We start from the raw sequence: 23,019 nt of genomic DNA on the forward strand, positions 1-23,019 counted from the left end.
CGATCTGAACGATTTTTTTGTTGGTACTGCTCAAAAGTTAATAGAATCCTTGCCTCCTTCCTCTATTGATCCCATAACTATTATGTCTGACAAAAAATTTGCAAACCATGATAAAGAGTTCTTTTTTGAAAGCACAACATTTAATCAAGTGAGAGATTGTTTTAATAAATTAAGTTGTTCAAGAAGCCGAGATATTTACGGTCTCAGTTCAGATATTATTAAAACTATCAAGAACCAACTCATAGTACCAATTACTAAACTAATCAATGACTGTATTGTACTCAATATATTTCCAAACTGTCTAAAAAAATCACTAATTATACCTATATATAAAAAAGGAGATATTAATGATAACAATAATTTTAGACCAATATCTCTGCTGCCAATTATTTCAAAAATATTTGAAAGAATTTTATTTAATCAAATGATTGACCATATGGAAAAGTATCATCTCTTATCAGCGAACCAGTATGGCTTTAGAAAAGGCTATTCCACAACTACAGCTGTTCTTGAGTTAATAAATAATGTCATCCGAGCTTTTGAAAATAGGGACCATTATCAGGCACTGTTTTTAGATCTAAGTAAAGCCTTCGATACGGTATCTCACAATATATTAATAAAAAAATTACCTCTCTACGGTTTCTCAACGCATGCTGTGTCTATGGTCCAATCATATTTAAGTAATCGAACTCAAGTCGTAAATATCAATGGCAAACTGTCTGCTGCAAAAGAAATTTCTCATGGTGTGCCGCAGGGGTCAATATTAGGCCCTTTATTGTTTCTCATCTACATAAATGATTTTTCTTATTACATCTCAGAACCAAATATAGTCTTATATGCGGATGATACAACTCTTGGTTACGCTGATAAGAACATAGAAATACTTGTAAGAAAAATTGAAAATTTTTATGCGTTTACTGAAGAATGGATGTTAGCTAATAAATTAAACCTTAATAAAAATAAAACTGTTAAATTAACATTTACTCTAAAAAACTTAGATAATGATGACTCTGATACAGACTTTACTAAATTCTTGGGTGTATATGTTGATTCAAACTTGACTTGGAAACATCATGTTGATTATGTAGCAAACAAGCTGTGTAAAAACATATATTTAATTCGAAACATGTCCAACTGTGTCTCAGAAAAAATTTTAAAAGTGAGTTATTATGCATTAATTCAGACATATTTAGAGTATGGTTTGATTATATGGGGACATTTTTCGGCATCTCACCGATTATTTAAGTTACAACGTAGAGTAATTAGAATTATGTCAAAAATTGGTTTTCGCGATGATTGTCGACGCTTTTTTAAAAACTTAAACATCTTGACCTTACCAAGTTTGTACATATACAAATGTTTTGAATACATCCTTCAAAATACTCATTTATATAAGTCTTTAAATTCCTTCCACACCTATTCTACCAGATCTACAGAATTATGTATAAATAATATTAGATTAACCCGTTCTAGAAATGCAACAAATTATTATTGCATTAAATTTTATAACTGTCTCCCTAACCATGCCATAAATAAATCCTCTCCTAAACTGCTCTTAAATGATGTAAAGAAATATCTTCTCTTTAGATCATTCTATTCGATTGAGGAGTTTTTAACTGCCAGTCATGATGATTTTGGTGTTGTTGTTAAAATGATGTAAACTGGTGATGTAATTAAGTAACTAGGTCTGTTGTATATGACGTGTGTAAAATGTATCAACATTGTTAACACAAATATATTATTATTATTATTATTATTATTATTATTATTATTATTATTATTTTTAAAAGTATGTATTACATTTTGTAAATTCCTTTAATGCTTTATTTCAGTCTCGCAATATTTTAATTCATAAGTTATATGACAATTCCCAAAAGCTGATGAAATGAAACCCGAAATTACCGTGAAAAAAAATCTGGTAAGTTTGAATTTGAAACACCCAGATTTTTTTTGCCTTTATCAAAAATACATTTAGGGATAGAATGCGAACAGTTGGTTAAAAATATGCCATCTGAACTAAATGTTTAGAATTTTATGTAATTCTGGCTTCAGAAATGCAACAAAGGTTGCCTATTAATGACGACTTTTTTTAAAAATATGCAGTTTTTAGATCCAACTTTTGCTTTTTCCCACACTAATCGTTTAAAGTTTGATATCAATATTAATGATTTAGCGGTTTTATTTAAAGAACATTTAGATATAACCAAGGTAAGCTTAGAATGGCAAATTTTGCCCAGTACATACAATGAATACCTGAGTATAGTAAAATGCCAATAGATGAAATGTGGCCCAAAATTGCCGAAGAAAATTTTTTTTCAGATGAACACATTTTTCAAAATTTGGGGAAGTTAGCCATTTTAATTCTCACTCTACCACATTCAAACGGGGAGGCTGAAAGGATTTTCTCTACGGTTACCGACATTAAAACCAAAAAACGTAACCGTATTGGAGAAAATACCTTAAATGCAATGTGCGTATTAAGAAGCAGTCTCAATAATAATGATACTAACTGCATAAAATATGATGTTTCTGATGCACATTTAAAATTACATACTACAGCTATGTATGACTTTAAAAAAATAATTAATATATAATAATATGTTAATAAGTAATAATTAATTATGTTATCAATTTAACTTTTATATGTTTATACAGGGTGCGCCAGAACTCGCGCCCCAGAGAAAAATACCACATAAGGTAAGATACCAGGAACATGGAAAAAATGTTAAAAAAATTTTATCTATAGAAATTTCGAAGTTATGAGGGTTTAAAGTTTGCCCTTTGACTATTTATTTCTGAAAAATTATTTTACAAGTTTTTTTGCTATAGGCTATTAAAAGAGGAAACAAGGAAGCTGTATCCTAAATTGTAACTATGTTCAATGTTATTTGTGGCTTTTATTGGCAAAATTTTTGTCCCTTTACTAAATAATTCTAAAAAAACATATACAAGATCATCAGTATCATTAAATAGATATAAAAAAATGTCAAATGTCAAAAAATAAATGTCAACATTTTTTGACAGATACAATTTTTTAAACATTTTTTTATGTTCCTGGTATCTTAGCCTACTTGAAAATTTTCTCTGGGGTGCGAGTTCTGGCGCACCTGTATTTCTGAATAAAATGTATTTAAGCAAAATACAATTGTTTTATTTTTGTGGCGGGAAATTTCTAATTAAAACGGGAATTTTTGAACTATTGGGTGGGAAAAATACATTCACATGGTTGGTAACACTGGTCAAAGCACTCGAAGGCAAGACCAACCTCGACATCCAGGTGAACCGCGTGTTTGAAAACACCGGCCTACGTCCCGACCTGCTCATCATAAGTGAGACGAAGAAAACTGGCCACATCATTGACGTCGCGATACTGTTCGAAAATACTGAAACGGCCCTCTCCGAAAAAAGGGAGGAAAAAATTCTCAAATATGCGGAAATCTCCGATCTGCTAGTAGCCTGGGCTCCTGGGACCCGAAAAATGACGCAGTGCTAAGACGGGTAGGTGTCTCACCCAAATACATGAGACTAATGAAAAAACTCATGTGCTCAGACGTTATCAGGTGGTCCAGGGACATTTACACAGAACACCTCACAGAAAGGAAACAGTGGTGACAGCATCACCTTCGCTAAACACCCCTTGTAATCATTTTGAACAAATATTATATAATGTTTACATTATTTTAATCAAATAATTGTAATACTTTGTAAAATTGTGCAATACTGTTGTAATACGACTAGCCTAGTCCTTTGTAATTTGTAAATTAATGTTTCATATGTAATTTAAATTTTTTTTAAATAAAGGTAATCTGTTCTTATGAGCTTGACATCTGATACATCCCGCATGCGGGGCTAGTATATTGAACAGATTTTTGGAACCCACCCGGACCCTGAAACAGATAAGTTTTTAACAGGGCCGGATTACTTACTTTTTCTTTTTGTCTAAAATACTTGACATATTTTTAATTTAAAAAAGCCAGATTAACAAGCTATTATTAGATAAAGCTGATTTTTTTTTAATAACAGCTTGGTAAAACTCTACCACTACTTTAGTTTTAAATACTGTTTTAGCAGCAACACTTGTAAAGGAACGAGCCATTTATGGAGGGTTACAAATTCAAGCCATTGTTTGGTTAATCCCTTATAATGTGTCATAAAATTTTTAGTAGGTCTTAGGAAAACGAGTTTACTATACAGTCAAGATTCGGCCCACCTGATTATAGCAAAACATATTAATCTTCGATAAATTGACTTGTCACCGAGCACTGCTGACCAATGTATATGATGACTAACTTAATCAATATGCAAATAATGGCAACCAACCCAATGAAAAACAACTGAGAAAAAAGGACTTAATCCCACCTGCAAATCACCCCACCGACGATATAAACCCAAAACCGTTTCTCCATTTTAAGCACGGACCAGGACAAAAGTCGCAAAGAAACCAAAGACAACCCCCATAATTTTGAGGAATAAATCAGGATGGACATAGGTTAGTAAACTACTCCAATACCTACATTTTCATGATAGTTATTATAACTCAAAAAAAACTCATTTGTTTTTTTGAGAACATACACATAATGGATAATAATTTATTGTAAATGAAAAGAAGAAAAAAGCAAAACAAAAAAGTGCTTTCAGTGGGATTAGAACTCCCATCCTTCGGTTTATTAGGCAAATACTCTCCTTATCCAACTAGTAACCTTCTTCGGAATTTTTACTCCAAGTTAAAAGAACTAGCAGCAACAACAAGCTTGTTCATCACCATTTACGAAGGTTGCTAAAAGGAAACATTGAACGGTTGCGAACAGGAATTACAAAAGCCACAGACTTTCAAAAAAAAAGAAGATGTTCCGTTAAGTACCCAAATTACGATGCTAATCAAGGACATCAGAAATAGCCCAAAACATGTATTTGGGGATCACTCTTCATGTGAGAATTATATTTGTTCTGGGCCAAAAGATGGCGAAACAAATTATGTACCAGAATTTGATTACTGCAAGATATATTGGTTGTTTGCAACAGATTGGTACAACATTCTTACAGCTTACTATAAAATATGAATAATAATAATGCAGAAACCTACAATTCTGTAGTGGCAAAATGGGAAAAGAATCAATTTTGCAAATAAAAACAGTTACGAAATTCGATGCAAAGCAGCGGCGGTTGCTTATAATTGCCGCGAAGAATATTTTTCATCCGTCCAGAAAAAAATGACGTCAAGATCTCCAGGCAAACACACTAAAACTTTCATAAGGAAATTGAGAAACAGGAGATTATATTTAAAGTCGCGAAAACAACTGTTTCCAAGAAAAAAAAAGGAAGGTTGCGGCAGGACCTGATAAAGATTACGGGGATGTTGAGGACGTGGCGGAGTTCTTACCATTGGAAGTTTTAGAAGAAAAACGGCAAGACATACTGAGACGTCTTCAAAAAACGACCTATCAAATTTTAAAACCAGAAAGAGATACGTTAGGAAAGAGTTGTAGTCCTTTGTGGAATAAGGAGAAACAAATGCGGCTTACTGCCTCTAACTTTGGAGCGGTGTGCAAGCAGAAAACTACCACCGATCCAAAAGGATCAGCTAATCGTTTACTTAGCTCGAGATTTGGTAGTAATGGGGGCAGCGACCATGAGGACATTGCGAAAAAAAAATTACGGAGGTTACAGGACTAAACATTAAAGAATATGATATTGTCATATGTTATGATAAGAAGACAACTTTCTGATTGAAATAAAGTGTCGGTACACTTTTGCAAAATTGGACATAACCATAGCAGAGGCATGCCAATCAAAAAAAAAAAATTACAAATGGAAAATGGACACATTAAATTAAAACGAAACGACAATTATTACCAAGTATAAGGCCAGTTGGCAATAACCAAAATTTTGTTTTTTCGTTGTTTGGACCCCTACAGGAATTGAAATTGAAAAGGTGATCATTTTGTATAAAAAGCTTTGTATACTTTACTAAAACTTTTTTTTTAGATCAAAAGAGACGAAGAATTTTCGAACGAGAAGAGGCTACCCAAACTTGCATGTTTTTATTTGAATGTAATGTTACCAATAATTATTAAAAGTTAGTAAACTTTGTTGTCAAACCTTTTCTTTGTCAAAACTTTTCTCTCATCCTTTAACTTACTTCTCAGACGTTGTAGATATTTTTTTTTATATTTAAATTACTCTTTCTCATTTTATCATATATTGTAATATCATTTTAAATGGTATTCCAGATAGTTTCATTTTCTAAATAAAAGTGAATTTCTGGTAGTGGCACAAGTCAGATCATAAACCCATTGTAGTGACATTATTCTATCTACGAAAATACAAAAGCATCGTATAGTAAAATCGTTTTCCTAAGACCTACTAAAAATTTTATGACTCATGTCTTTGTTTTGTGATTTGTTTTGTACGTTTTTTGGTGTTTAGTGTGTTATAATCTTAGTTGAAACTATTAAAAACATTCCTAACTGTTATTTGTGAATTGTAACATTTAGTTTTTTAAGGTAAGTCGGTTTTTTATCCACATTTCAGTTTTTTACAAACAATTTTTGCTCAAGAAAAAAGTGGTGATGGCATTGTGGATTTCTTTGTTATCTGTTAATAAAAATTATTTTTGATTTGTAGATAACATGTCTACTGGGACACATTCGTGTAGCATTTACGGATGCCATGAAACTGGACTTAAAATGTACCAGTTTCCAAATCCTAATAGAAACAGGGAAAGGTTTTATGCCTGGCTAAATGCTGCAGCAAATCCTCAATTTGACGATTTATCACCTGAAATAATTCATCGTCGGGGATTTGTTTGCAAAGTGCATTTTGACGAAAAAGATTTCATTCCGCAATCAAGGGAAAAGTTGTTTAAAAGTGCCATCCCATCCAAAAATTTACCGCAACGTAAGTACCAACTTATCAATATTTATAGCAAAAACAGAAACTATAAACAATTTCGGCAGATGATGGTGTTATTTATGATACTATTAGCCTTCACAACAAGATGTTTTCATAAGGGTAGTTCGGTAATATATTTACAAGATCAGTCTGTGAAGAACTAAAGCCGGGTCGTTTAGCCTAATTAAAAAAAAAAAACACTTGAAAAGATAAAACGTTTATACATATACAGGGTGTTTCACATAACTTAACGAGGCTTGCGCCTAATGTAGGCACCCAAATATACAAAAGTCACAGAACACTGGATACAAAAAATACACATTTAATTATTTAATTTTTGGAAACCCATGACAGTAGTTGTCAAACTAATCACTGTTTTATTAATAGTCATAAGCTGCAGTTTTTCAGAAACAATTATCATTTGTTCTATCAAGAGACGGCATGAATATGATTGTAGTTTATCTATCTTWATCACTAACTAACTAAAAACGTTGTAATTTTTGAAAGGGTGAACAAACTAGTGAAGATTATCCAATTTTTCAAAATTTATAATCGAGTTCGTATCGGAATATGTATTATTGATGCATCTTACAGGCGCAGGRCTCYTKAAATTAGGTGAAACTCCCTGTATATTTACACCTTCATGTTTTTTTAAACTTTATGTTGGAAGTTTTGAATTTAATTTTAAAATCCATGCATTTATTAAAATTTACTAACTGCAAACAGCTTTATAGATTTATAAAAATTTAATTTCGATTMTTYAAAGGTTTATCCGAATCTGCAAAAAATGGTGATCGGGTTGATTTGCCAGCGGCTTGTGTTTCACCGTCAGCAGTAARATTAAAGCAAACATTTACTACCCCACGGAAGGAATATATAACCACCAGAAACCAGAACCAGCCAGAAATTAGGAAGAGATTAACACCTTCTGGTATGAAAAAGTTTTGTATTATAAATTTATGACCCTGTATTTTATTAAAGGATCAAGCGTCTCGAATGTGGAACAACCAAAAATAACAAGAAGACAATTATTCTCTTCTTCATCGCAAATARGTAAGTATAGTATACCTAAATATTTTGTAAACATCATTACATCAAGAGTGTTGACAGCGCGGGTCGCAGATCCGGGCTGGATGAACTTTAAGATAACTCAAATAACTGCTTTCGAGTGGTGATTGATATATTTAGAAATTACACCAAAAATAAGTAACTTAAATAATTACTAAATTAGATTACTCCAACATTACTAAACCTGGTGCTGTAAAAATGTATTATTTAATTATTGTTAACTGCTATTAAATTAACATTTTGTTTTTGATTTACAATATATACGTAATTTTATTTCTTTTTATATTCTTTACATTTTCTCTGTGTAGATACATCTCCCCGTCCTACTGCTTTTGTGGACAGTTCATTGGGTGTAAGACCATTCGAAGAAGAGTGTAAAGGTTAGTAAAATATTTTAATAATTATATAATTCTAATATGACTTAAATATTTCACTTTTAGCTTTGCCTTTTTATTCAAGTAACCTGCTTGAAGCAACACCAAGCACTAGTGGAGGTAAACGCAACGCTATAATAAATTATGAATGTTATTATAAATCTTGTTTTACACAATTTATGAAGGCTGTGTGCCTGTAAAATCAGCAATCAAATTTTAGTATTAAAAAAATTACAAAATTTTCTGAAGTGAAATAAGTGGCAATGAAATTGATGAATTTGACAATTATTCACTCAGGTTTCCAAAAACAAAATAATTAAATGTATTTTTTTGTGGGTATATATGTATAGTGRTTTGTGATCGAGTATTGTATTACATTAGGCGCAGGCCTCGTAAAATTATGTGAAATAAAGAGTATAATTACACTAGCCGACAAGATTTTAGAATAGATAGAAATTGTTAGTAAACTACATTAGGTGAAAAACTTTTATACACAAATAATAATATTCTGATTTGTGCGAATAAAAATTCATTTTTGTAAATGCTCAGTTCCTAAATGCTTAACTAGTACTCTAGTAGAAGGTACTTTCCGAATAAAAGTTCAATTTACATTTTTTCTGAATGTAAAAGTTATTAATTAATTTTTATTCACACTATTCATTGTAAAGTAAGAATTATTGTACTTAATAGATACTTTTTATAGGAACGGTGGCTGTTGTTCCAAGAACAGATGAAGTGCCAATACACCAAGGCGGTAGACATACACCTTTAACAGGCCGACGCGGGCGAAGTTGTAAGAGCTGTTTTAAATATGAAGCAGTATTAATTTTGATATAATTACAGCAACCATCCGTTCACGAATTGCTGTGCATTTCAGCCATATATTTAATGAAACCGAACGTCGTCTTTTTAGAGAGGCACAGAAGTTGCAGATGGATACCCCCGGAAGTATCTGATGGTGAATTTGATTATTTGGAAGCTAATGCTCTAAGTTACGTAGGCGGATTCATAGTAAAGCATATCTCTCCTGAGAAATATGACTGTGCAACTTGTTTGCGTAATTTAGAGCATATTGGTGAACCAGATGAAATTCATCATCAGATAATTTCGTTAAGAGAATATGATGGCAATAGAAGGTTGAAGTACTTAAATATTAATATTATAAAAACACTTCTAAAAATTTATCATTATTGCAAAACTCTTGTACCTTCAGCTCTCTGTTGTTATCATATGACAGAAAGGGTTATTAGCCATCTACGAACAATTGTGGACTTTCAGTTAGAGTCTTGTCCTCATGAAGAAGATATTAAAACATATATCTTCAAGTTGTTTCTAAAAGTTTATGTTTTTGGATATATGAAAACTTTGAGTAACATTGTTTTGGGGAAACAATCTTTAACTAAAAATCCTAATGATATTGAAAAGCAATTGTTCGATATTTATCGTAAATCTCGTAGACAATATTTGCGATGAAAATCAAACAATTTTATTATTATATAATACCTAATTCTGAATGAATTTTCTAACAAGTAACTGATACTCCTCAATAATTATTTTATTTTTCACGCTGTATAAAGATACATCAACTTTCTTGTTGCTAGGTAATTTRATAGTTAATTTTAAAATCTATCATATATTTTATATGTTGTGCCACATCATCGCCACTTCTTTCATTTTTCACGATGTTTTTTGATATGAAAAAGTGAAGKATTTTGGCTCAAAATTTATCAGTAGAGTTCAGTTGTACATAAGACAAAGTTATTTCAGTGGAAAGAAAAGTAAGTTTTCTCTTGATTTTAGGTTTTTTTTTCTGCTTTTTAAGTACCATCACATTGGCAGTTTTATTTTTTTTTGACAAAAATGTAACTTCCACAATTAGTTAATTATTGTAACCGTTATCGGCAAAACAATAAAATTCTGCAAAGATTTGTTACTTTACATTACGAGTATTCTGTTTAATTTACTTTAAATCTATTTTTACACTTTATTTATGAATCGTGTATATGCTAATAATGTCTTTTAATAATTTGTATTTTCCACTGATAATAAATTGATTATAATAAAGAAAAAATGTCGGTTTTGTATTGACGCTTTTGATTTTAAAAGTTAGGAGTTATATATTTATATATATTGTATGTTTTGTTATTTATTTTTAAAAACTGACAATTGATTTGGAAAAACTTCAAAAATCTGCTGATGTGTTTTTCCACAATCAATTGTCTCAGTTTTTTCAAATAAAGAACAAAATGTACACCTTTCAAAGCAAAAAGCATGCTTAAAGCCCAAATTTGAATGTCCCGCCAATGGTTTTAATACTACATCGTTCCAAGAGGAGGGGCGAGGTAGTAGAACGGGCGGAATCCGTTCTATATTGAGTGTGTTCTATGAACATAACCTAACTTCTTCTTTGCAGTTTTGGTTGTTTGCATGTGTGTTGTCTATCATTTTCCTCGTTTTTACCAAAAATCTGTCTTTATCAAGACTACATTGTCGTTTGTGAGTGAATCAAATTCAAGGAGTTTTCAGCTTCAATAAGAGAAGCATTTTGATCTGTCGAAGATGTTCACCGAAGAACATAAAAACTTTATGTTGGAATCTTACTTCCGAGTTAATGGTGAATGAGTGTATGAAGTAAGACCTTGTCTCCTCGAATTTCGTGAAGAATTTCCTGATGTTGCTGCAGTGGAAGCTAGTTTTGTGAATACTTTGCATTATGTGGTTAACTTGTTCCGTGACACAGGCAGTGTTGGAAGAAAATCAGGGAGTGGCAGACCAACAAAACGCACTCCCGAGACTGTGGACAACGTTAGACAAGTTATGGATAATAACCTCCATACATCTTTAAGAAGAGTCACAAAATTGTTAAAAAACACGTGGGGCTCTTTCCCTACAAGATGCAAATGTTTCAAGAACTTCAACCACTGGATTATGAGAGGAGAGTAACCTATTGCAATTGGTTTAATCGAACGATGGACAATAATCTTCTTGATATAACCTACTTTAGTGATGAAGCTTGGTTTCATTTGTTAGGGTACATAAACACACAGAACATGCGAATGCGGAGTGCAAGTTTGGACACGTTTCATCTCTGACGTCATTGCCATGTATAACTAGATCAGAAATTTAAAAAATCACACGGTATTTGGGCGAAGGCTGGTGTTGTCTTTTTGTAAAGTGCGGGTTGGAGCAAATGCGCCAAAAGTGTAAAAAGTCATAAGGAAGAATGAATGGTCAGAGGTCAGCATTATAGTGTGGGCTGCCAAAATGTCGACGTCGATTGTCTCTATAAAATACCGTTCCGAAAGATTTTTATGCACATTGAGGATTCGTGAACTATGATTTGAGGTATAATAAAATCCCCTAAAAATTATAGCCGATATGTATTTTCAAAAATTATAAACATCGCGCATGTGCACGCACATAAATTTCAAGATTATTTGCAGAATATTTAAATATAGAATTTATCCGCTCTAAAAATTGATTTACGAGCCGAAACCTCTCGATAAGTCAAGTTCGTCATGACAAACATTTCGAAAAATCAGTTAGCTTTGGTCCGAAATGATATAAACAAAATTTTTTTGACGGCGTAAAAATCTTTTCGAAAAATCGTTAAAATAGAAAATTTATGCATGAACGATTTTGACGAGGCACCCATCCAACGAAGATCCTTGAGTAAAATGAAAAGGAGTCAAAAACCCGAGTGAAAGTTTTCAGAAACCCTTTCCTTAACTTCATCAGCGACTTCAGGAAAAGGAACGCGAGCCTGAAAAGTCAGGAAGTTATCTCGCGAGCTGCTGAAAAGTGGAGGAAAATGAACCCCGATGAAAAATCCCCGTACTGTGAATTAGACAAAAGTGCGCCGAAAAGCCGGGAATGGATCCATGTGTTGGGATAGGAGATTTCGTTTTGTACAAATATACATACTGCTCAAAATCCTTTTTTTATATAATAAATGTATTTCCTAATTTAATTACGTAAAAGTAAACAAAATGCGGTAATCTTGTAGTTTACGTCGCTACTACTGCGCATCTTACGGGCGCATGATGACGTTTGCTGCATTGTTGCCAGATGTCTATTACAATTTGGCGCGTTTTTTAGTGATAATTTTAGATACAGGTGTACGATTACTACAATTACAATAAATTTGTTAGTGAAATTATTTTTTTGATTTTATTTGTTTTTTTTTTAACTTTGTTTAGAAACAATAGGAGGTCGAGTGGTTCCTGCACAGAGTGTAATTGTAAATGAAGGGGACATTTTAAATTCAAATCAAATTCGTGAGAAAAAATTAACATTTTTGGACTTTGCTTTTACAAACAATTTACAATGTATTCAGTGGTTGGCGAAGCGTAGGCTTATTTCAAATTCTACTTTGTGTGGGCAGTGTCAAGTGCAAATGTCTTTTACAAAAAGAGCACAACTTTCTGATGGTTACACATGGAAATGCAAAGAGTGCTACGCAGCAGTTTCCATTAGGAAGAATTCTTTTTTCAGTCGCAGTCATTTGACTCTGCAACAAATTTTATTGTGGTCTCGAGATTACGCTCCGAAAAATCTTGCACATGAGGCCAGAATAGGCGAGACTGCCAACCACACCACTGTAGATTGGTGTTCTTTTTCCGAAAGGATTGCGAGGGATATCTTGCTTTATTTAATACAAAAAATACATTGTAATAAAATTGTAATAGACACCTGGCAACAATGCAGAGTATTTCTTCATGCGCCTGTGACTATAAGATTACCCAAAATACATGGCATTTTATAAGTTATGTATGCATAGGGACGACGCCAAGGGTGGGCCTGGGTGGTCACATGCCCACCCAATTAAAATAGAAAATTTATAAACAAAACAATAAACAAAAAACTTATTTTATTTAAATTTATTTCAACCAATTTTTTAAACTTCGTATTTTAGAGAAAAGTTAATACAATACAAATTGATATACAATGCACAAGTATTATAAATGTTTTTTATTTACGTTTTTAACTGTCATTAGAATTACGAACATTTATTTAACATCTGAAATGGTCTATTAATAGTGTAGATCCATGGACGTAAATATTGTTTGCAAAATTTTCAAATTGAGAAAGGGTGTTAATATTTGAAACTTAATTATTATTTATATACGAGTATGTTTAAGTGTACCTTTAAAAAAATAAATTATAAAACAATTTAATTTTAAGGAAACATTGAAAAAACAGTTATTATTTTTTTGCGTTATTAAATATTTCAGGAAACGCTGGTCCAATAGATTTATCAAAAGAAATTAATAGTGGTCCAATGCAACCAAATCTTAAAGATTATCCCAAAACAAAATTTGGAAATAAGTGGAGATCTTTTCGACCGTCTTGGTACCAACAATATAAATGGAGAATCGACAAAAACATCAATATGATAGCCCTCTTCAAGCACTATAAGCTCCATCAATCAGATTTTGATTTCTGTTACTTCTGTTACAGAAAAAAAAAACTAATTTTCCATGTTAATTTCCTATATCCAAACCTGCGTGGGACACCCAGTATATTATTAGATGTTCCTATTGTGATGTGGAATGTACTATCTATAATAATATACTATGTCTTTATAGTACACCTTTTTTATAAACATAAAAATAAATTTGAAGTGCCCACCTTAATTAATTTTGAGCTATTTGTGCCCACCCAGAAAAAAAATACTGGCGTCGTCCCTATGTATGCATCACACAATCTACTACATGGGAAGCATATAAGAAGCCAATACGAGTTCAGTGCTTTGAAATTTGTGGGTCTTGAAACAATAGCAATGGTAAGACCATATGAACCAGCAAAAGTAAATTTGAACCGAATTCTCGTTCACGTCAATTGCCCGGGCAACGATAACGATATCGCGAATATGGCAGTCAGGCACGCAGCTGCCGTTGATTTGTTTACAAGACAATGCCCCTTTTTAGGGACATACCAGGTGAATAAAAAGTATGGAACCAAGCGTTTTTTTCGTAAACTAAGCACTTTACGAAAAAACTAATTAGTATAGCGTAAAGTACAATTAAAATGTGACCATTTAACAAGAATAACATTTTTCGAAATTTCTTTTAGTTTTCGAGTTCTGGAAAATTTTTTTTTTTTTTAATGGCAACCCACCATGGTAATTTTTTTAATTAAAGATTATGATCTAAAAATGACCTCTAATTAAATAAAATTGTTTTTTAGCCAGTACTTTTTTTTAAATTAATTGTTAAAGTTGCGTTCCGAGCTCATCACGAAGATTTTCCGAACTTAACCGAAGTGGTTGTTTCATGCTTTTCATCATGGGAGAGCGCTGATTTCTATGCAGGTGTTTTGGGGTGGTTTCGAATTGACTAAAAATAGAAGAAAATGATTTGTTTTTACATTTTTTAATCCATCCGGAACCACCCCAAAGCACCTGCACCAAAAACCGGGCTCTCCAACGACTCCCTCGTTCAAGTTCGGAAAATCTTCGTGATGGACTCGGAACGCAACTTTAACAATTTATTAAAAAAAAAGTACTGACTAGAAAATAATTCTGTTTAATTAGAGGTCATTTTTAGATCATAATCTTTAATTTAAAAAATTACCATAGTGGGTTGCCATTTAAAAAAATTTTTTTTCAGAACTCGAAAACTAAAAGAAATTTCGAAAAATGTTGTTCTTGATAAATGCTCACATTTTAATTGGGCTTTACGCTACACTAATTATTTTTTTTGTAAAGTGTTAAGTTTACGAAAAAACGCTTGGTTCCATACTTTTTATTCACCTGGTATGTGGAGGAAGTCATTCCCATTAGAAGAAAAGGAAGAAAAAAGTGCCCATGGCGAGTGCGGTATACCCGAGACATGAATCAAAGATTTCTTCAAATGAATGGTGAACAATTATATCTTATACTAAAACGTATAGCCGCTCCAGGTCAAACCCTACTCAGAATTCGGGAACAGTAAATTAAAGAAAGTGTAAAAAAGAATCCAATACCTAATAAATAGATATTTGTGTAATGGTTTGTGATTGAGTTTTAATAAAGTCATATTTTCCAATCTCCAATAAGAGCACAAATATTTTCGGTAACAATTACGATAAGTATGTAATAAAGTGATTTTCATGAATTTTAAGTGTTTTTAAATTTCATTTGACGAAACCGTATTCAGATGAATGCTGAAGTAGTCCAATTCAAAAACAGGGTGGTTTTCCTTATTTTTGGCATAAAAATCTGGCTCACATTTTAAAAAAGGTCATAAAAATAGGGTAGTTTCTATAAAAAATTGATGTTTCAATACGTAATGGGCTTAAGAACAGGTCATTTTCTCAATTTTTTGTGTTTTTGAAAAGACCTCAATGGGCTCTTTTTCAAACTCAACAAATTTCAACAACTAAAACTTGAAAATCGACTGATTTTCCTAAAAAAATTGATAATTTAGGAAAATCTGAGTTAGAAAATTAGGAGTTAAAAATAAGGATAAAAAGTCAAACTCAACGTTGTTTTTATTGAAAAAAAATGCATAAAAAATAGGAAAATGACTAAAAAAACTAGACATAATAATCTAGAGTTAAAAAGTTAAAATATTACTTAAATACTAATAAGAATGTGTAAAATATTTGTAATGAAATGCATTGTAGTTTTATTTTACGCGTAAAACATCAAAGAAAACTGTTACATTTAAAACGTTATTGGAAATTAATTTGATTCGCCGTGTTTTTGTTTAATTTACTGTTTGATTTCATGGTGTATTTTGAAATAAAGAGAAATGAATTATGAATAAATATGATGAACTTTTTGTCCGTTAACAACAAATAATAATAACTTATTGGATGTTTAGTGATCAACTAAAAATAAATGCAACTGTTGACAAAGTTAGAAGCAACAATTAACTAAAAATTCAGTCAAGTATTTTTTAAATTTTTACACAATTGGGAGAGAATATTTGACGCATTATTCTACATGTTGCAACAAATAAAAACCTGGCGAAAATGGGATGTATGTATATATATAATTATGTATATAACGTTATATCCATAATTATCTTTATTTATCGGTATATTGACAATTATCGATATTTATCAATAATATCGATATTTTATAAATACTATATCGATACGATATATCGTTATTTTTTATCAAAATATCGGCAAAAATTCGTAGCCCTAACAACCTTACAATATTTTGACTTGTTTGAAGTTGTATAACATAACATTAACATTTTTTCTCGTCTAATTTTTTTAACATTTGTCAAGACGATGGCATGTACTTAAAATGTTAAAAATTTTTTAAAAATCATTACATGTCATAATTGAAGATAAAGACACCTTCTTGACTTGGTCGTACTACAAAATTGCAGAACTTACAGGTCTCTACTTTTGTAGAAAACTGTTAAAAACTTACATAACTTCAGAATTGTCACCCTAAGTTTTGGTAGGCCCTGATTTTTTTTTTGTATATTCCTATTTATACTCCCAATTCAAAAATTCTGTATAGATTTGGGTAAAAAAATAGAGACCATTTTGTTTTCTTGGTGCTTTTTAGTGTTAGCTTGAAACAAAATGGTTAAGACGCTTATAAGCTCTAGGAATTACAAAAATTATTCCCGGTTCCGAGTTGATAGGGCCGTACAGGCTAAAAAAAGGACTGGTAGATCTTATAAATAAATAGCAGACGAATTTGGCCACCATTTATCGAAAAGTTAATAATTTGATGACAAGAGACCCGGAGGGCAATGTGCGCTATCAGAAGAAGATAAAAAGGCTGTAATTGATGCTGTGATAACAGCCAGCGAATGAAAAAGACGGTTTGTTAATTGTTGATAACGTCGTTGTTATCGTCACTGGACATGTAGTTAAGACTTTCCATTTGTTGAATAGGGTTCATGTAAATTAAAGACGACGTACAAAGAAATTCGTAAAATAAAGATCAAGCAATCGTAAAAAAGATTATCAGGAAGGTGCTAAATCAATTACACCTCTGCAAAGTGCAAAATTATGCTAATCAAAGAACAGCAAAATTTACTCAAAAGTATCACCAAAACGGCGAAAAATTAGACGCCACCGCTTTTACGCAGCACTAACCTCTTTCCATTGCTGACTCCAATCGCTGCGACCTAAATAACTTGAAAATCTTCTATCAGGTTCTACTTTTAAATGTTCCAGCATTAAAACCAACGAACTAAAACATTTAAATAATCAAACAAACTATCACTAAGTCATTAACTAACTCAGTCAACGGTTTCACAAAAACTGCGCATGCTTGCCATATATGTGTTGACATTGTTGACAATTCGCGTGACTGCTTAGCGCGAAATTTAAAATGATGTTTCCATTTTCTCCATTTATGCGACACCCCCCTGAGGTTTTTTCAACCAAAAAGTTGATTATTTTGCCAAATTTTCTCAAAAAATTTAGAAAAAATAACTAAATTTGGTTTTCTTAGCAACCAGTGAAAGTTGTCAGATTTAAATTGAAATTTTCTATAAATTTTTGATTTTTACATTCTGACAGTTGTCCCGATACATGATATAATTAAGAGATAAAGTTTAGGGGAGGTTTACCTATGTAAAAAACTCGAGCAATCATTGTAATATAGTCTGGAATTCGTTTTATAAAACAAATAGTAGAAATTGAAAGAGTAACAAGAAAAATGATAAATTTGATTTTTTTTTATTCTAACAAACAACCTGACCGATTTTCAGTTCCACAAATAAGCACTATCAATTGTGAGGAAATACTAGTAATTATAGGTTTAACTCGTCTTATTGCAGTCGTACAGCAACGCAGTTTCATGTTTTGATAAAATTGTTAAACATTTTTACTTTCGTTATAACATTTTACTTTTCGTTAAGTAGTATAAATTTCATATAATCTAATATGTAATGTTATATGTATTATTATGTTTTTCTTCTGTTATTATTTTCATTTCACACTATTACATTTCCAACAATTCAACAATAGCTTCCTTGCCTTGCCTTTATGTACTTTGTAATTTTATTAATAAAAGTTGTTATGTTCTTATAAAAGCTGGGAGTTTCAAAATTCTAATAACGTACTTGTGTTAGTAATAATTAACGATGCAACTACGACTCATCAACATTAGCAATTTCTAACAAATCACACTTGACTTAATTTGTAATAAATTTAAATAAACACAATTTTATTTTTAGTTTTTTTCAGTTTACTATTTCTTTGTAATAGTTTCACGGTAAACAATTCTCATTTATTGCTGTCTGTCAAAATGAATCTTTTTTTTAATGAGCCTATAAATAAAACAATGTTCAACAATAAAAAATCACATTTTTTTCCTAAAGAACAGGTTTCTAGAAGTATTTATGAATTTAGGGAATTACCTAATTGGCGGATGTAAGGTTACTAAATACGTTAATTACGAACAAAAACAAGGATTTTTTTGAGAAAATTGACCAAAATCTCGACAAACTGCAAGGCTTTTGGGGTAAATTTTTCTTATTGCACTTTCCCAGAAGTGGGCTTTTGAAAAAAAAAACGAAACGTCCTTCTTGCATTGACCATGATTGCTGAAACGTCACCGGTGATTATATTGAAATAACCATCTCTCATCAACTCCTGACCAGTTCCAGTACCTCCGTGCTAATGTGTTAATAAATCTCGTACAAAGCAGTATTAAAAAATGTTGTGGATTTTTCTATTAAATGTTGCGTTTTTTGCCGTATTACCAGTCAATGCCCAAGGTAACAAACTTGTATTTTCGTGCATTTTCCCAAAATTTCAAATTCCAGTGTCCGAAGGCGTTCCCTGTGAAACCCCGGACGAGGAATACGGCGTGTGTATAAACATCTACAACTGCACCCAACTGATCAACCTCCTCGTGGCGCAACAAAACAACCCCCAAGTCCGCAACTTCCTCAAATCGTCCACTTGTGGCTTCATCAACACCGTCCCTTTAGTATGTTGTCCCCAACCCAAGACCACCAGTGCCCCCCTGATCTCAACCCCCAAACCGACCCCCACCCCCGTCGTGACCGACAAATCCAACACTATCACCACGCTGCCACAACAGCCCCACTGCGGACTCAGCAACCACTCCAACACGAGGGTTGTCAACGGCCAACCTGCCAAGCTAGGTGCATAAACATCATTTGTTTAAATAAACTAAGTTCAAGGCTAGGATGAGCAACAATTAATGTTTTCGTTGGCTTCAGGTGAATTTCCATGGCTGGTTGCGTTGGGTTATAGGAATTCGAAGAATCCAAATGTGCCAAAATGGCTTTGTGGGGGGTCACTCATCACCGAGAAACACATTTTGACAGCTGCCCATTGCGTGCATAACCAGCCTACTCTGTAAGCCCAAAAAAAAATTCAAAAAATCAAATTCAAATTGATTTTTTTAGTTATACGGCCCGTTTGGGGGATTTGGACCTTTACTCCGACGACGATAAGGCCCACCCTGAGACAATCCCCCTTGTCAAGGCCGTAATCCACGAGAATTACAGCCCTGTCAACTTCACAAACGATATAGCAATCCTCACTCTTGAAAGGAGCCCCCGTGAAAGTACGGCTTCCCCAATTTGTCTCCCCTTTGACGAGCCGGTCCGTAGTCGCAATTTGGTGGGTACGTACCCCACAGTGGCCGGTTGGGGCTCCTTATACTTCCGTAAGTTTGTGAAAGTTGTTTCGATTTTTTGATTTTTTTTAAGGGGGTCCCTCGAGCCCCACTTTGCAGGAGACGATGCTGCCTGTGATGGACAACGGGTTGTGTAGTCGGGCCTATGGCACGAAATCTGTTATAGATAAGAGGGTTTTGTGTGTGGGGTTCCCCCAAGGGGGTAAGGATGCGTGTCAGGGGGACTCAGGAGGGCCCCTTATGCACCGACAACCCGATGGCGATTTTATCAGGATGTACCAAATCGGGATTGTTTCGTATGGCCTGAGATGTGCCGAAGCCGGATATCCGGGAGTGTACACACGAGTCACGGCTTTCTTAGATTGGATTCAAAAAAATTTAAACTAAAATGTGATCAAAACTGTGAAAATACGAGTATTTAAGGATGTCAGTGCCGAAGCCTTGTCCTATTTTTCTAAAGAATGCTTTATTTACTCAACGTTCACTTTACGTGAGTGATTGTACTTATTTATGAATAAAACTTCGCCAAAATGTGCTGTGTTTCATTTCGAATCCAAGAATTTCTTGTGCAAATAGTGCCATTTTCGGAACAATGACTCATTATAGCCATTCGAAGGTCACGACTGTTGTAAGAAACCAGGTTTGAATTCTTTGTTACCTGAAAAAAATCGATTTGATAACCTTTTTACGTAATCTGAAAAAAGACTCGTTTTTTTGGTAAAACCAAATGCTAATTTATTTACAGATTTACTGTTCAGTCGCATTTCAGACAAGGTTACACCGATTTTATAACAAACGATTTATTAAATTACATCAATTATAAATTCGATCCTCCATTTTCCATTTCCGATTTTATTTCAAAGCATTTAACGTGCAATTAAATGACAATAAAATCGCTGTTTCCGCTATTTTTAAATCAAAAGTTTAAAATTTAATTAAAAAAAAATACTAAAAAGTCTCATTGATTTGATTGAAACTTGTCATGGAGCGTAAGAGTGTCCGCGACTAACGATTCGAGACATTAGTATAAAACGCAAACTTGTCAAAGTTTCCACTGACATTTGAAAAAAATTAGGATTGCCATCTGAAGGATTTTAATCACCGCCTACTCCAATTTTTTTTTTATCGCACGGTATATTAAAAAGATTACTCTCAATAAAGAACAGAATTTCAAGTATTATACATAAAAGTAAAGGTTTTTTAATTCTGCAGGCCAATACGTTGACATTTAAAAAAAATGTAATAGTTGTCCTTAAAAAAAATGCATAAATGCTGATCTTTAAAACAACGTTACTCATTATTTTTGAAGTAATCGATCTTGGTTTTGCAAGAATATTCTACAAAGTGTGTGAGAAGTCGCACCCCAGAGAAAAATTTCAAGTAAGATAAAGATACCAGGAACATGGAAAAAATGTTTTATTTTTTGACAGTTGACATTTTTTTATGTCTAATGATTTTATGAGATAATCTTGTATATGTTTTTTTTTTATAATTATTTAGTAAAGGTACAAAAATTTTTCCAATAAAAGTCACAAATAACATTATACAATTTAGGATACTGCTTTCTTGTTTTCCTCTTCTAATAGCCTGTAGCAAGAAAACTTGAAAAATTATTGTTCCAACAGAAAAATAAGTAGTCAAATTGCAAAATTTAAACTCTCATAACTCAAAAATGTTTATATATAGAATTTCTTTAAAATTTTTTCCATGTTCCTGGTACACTCAGAAAAGTTGAAAATGACGTGTCCATAAACCGACCCTCATTATTTGGGTCCTATCTAACCGCAGTTATAAACCATCTGCGAGGCGAAAGTAATAAAAATGCTTTTGCATTTAGCCTCAACATTTCTTTTAAGAAAATCTTGTCAGGTGATATTATTTTATTAATGATAGTTATTATAATTAAATGTATGTAAAGTGTGTTATACGGTGTGTTATACTGAAACGAGCAAATTTGTAATTTGTAACGTCATTATTCTGTCTCAGTGGAAAGAAAAGTAATTTTTTTCTTGATTTTGGGATTTTTCTCTGCTTTCTTAGTTCCATCATAATGGCGGTTTTCTTTTTTTGACAGAATTGTAACTTTGACAATTAATTAATTTATTATTATAATTGGTATTATCGACAAAACAATAACATTCTGAAAAGATTTGTTGCTCTCATTCATGAAAAATAATAAAACTTCAAAACATGAGATATTATTTTATTAATAATTATTATAATAAAAATTGTTCTAAATTTAAAGAATTAATTTTATTTATTTCAATAAAAGGCAAGGTACTTTACCTTTACCATAGGCCGATGCGTTGACATTTTTTTGAAAAAAATGTTTTGTGTTTGAAATATTGTGATTGATGTACAAGTCATAAGTTATTTAGCTTTTGGTATTTATTACAAAATATTAATTTTCAACTAATTCACCAAACGTTATGTAATAAAACACTGTTGTTTTCAAATTATTGATTTTGCCCTAAAATGCCTCCTAGTTCATTGCTTTTAGCGAAACTAAAACATTTTCCGTGAATTCAAGAAAACAAGCAAATTTCATTAATAGAAATAGAATTTTGGAAGGAATTTATTTTGCACCCACATTATTCACCAAATAAATAAATTTGACACGCGTTATGTTGTAACTCAAATTATTGACTGACCTACAAGAAAAATAATGTAAGTAAATTTATTATTAAAAAAAAATGCTCGCCAGAAGTGGCAACTATAACTATAAAAAAAAATCCTTGGACAGATTGTTTTTGTTTTTTTATTATCGTTGTTGTTCATTAAAAAAATGATTTGGTCCATTAGGATCTTTTTTATAAGACATGCACTTTTTGAAACTAAAAACAAAGACCTTTTAGACCTAGCTAAAAAAAAAAATGCCCCTTCAAAAAATATGAATTTTATTCCAGTCTTTTATAAATTTGATATTTAGATGTACATACGGACACGGAATTTTAGACGATTTGTCATTCGGTTGACTTAAAAATGTAAAACTAACCTTATGTGCAACTTTTTTTTTTCGATTTTTGTAGTTTTTATAGAAAAATGACAACAGATCAAAATAATGTTCAAACTATAGAAAAAACGTACTGCAACTACTGGTATTATTGTATC

At 32.1% G+C, this 23,019-nt stretch overlaps 1 protein-coding gene across 1 annotated transcript; it reads left to right on the forward strand.

Annotated features, from left to right (window-relative positions):
- The first annotated feature begins 18,858 nt into the window (after positions 1 to 18,858).
- LOC123006229 (venom protease-like) lies at positions 18,859 to 20,433 on the forward strand. The gene is made up of 5 exons (XM_044400544.1): positions 18,859 to 19,015; positions 19,064 to 19,408; positions 19,487 to 19,625; positions 19,676 to 19,938; positions 19,982 to 20,433. Exons 1-5 carry the CDS (start codon positions 18,955 to 18,957, stop codon positions 20,293 to 20,295), a joined length of 1,122 nt encoding a protein of 373 aa, XP_044256479.1. The 5' UTR covers positions 18,859 to 18,954; the 3' UTR covers positions 20,296 to 20,433.
- The last annotated feature ends 2,586 nt before the right edge of the window (positions 20,434 to 23,019 follow it).

This window comes from Tribolium madens, unplaced genomic scaffold, assembly GCF_015345945.1.
Source record: "Tribolium madens isolate multiple individuals breed KSU strain unplaced genomic scaffold, Tmad_KSU_1.1 Scaffold_2;HRSCAF=44;Tcas5.2_LGX, whole genome shotgun sequence".
NCBI lineage: Eukaryota > Metazoa > Arthropoda > Insecta > Coleoptera > Tenebrionidae > Tribolium > Tribolium madens.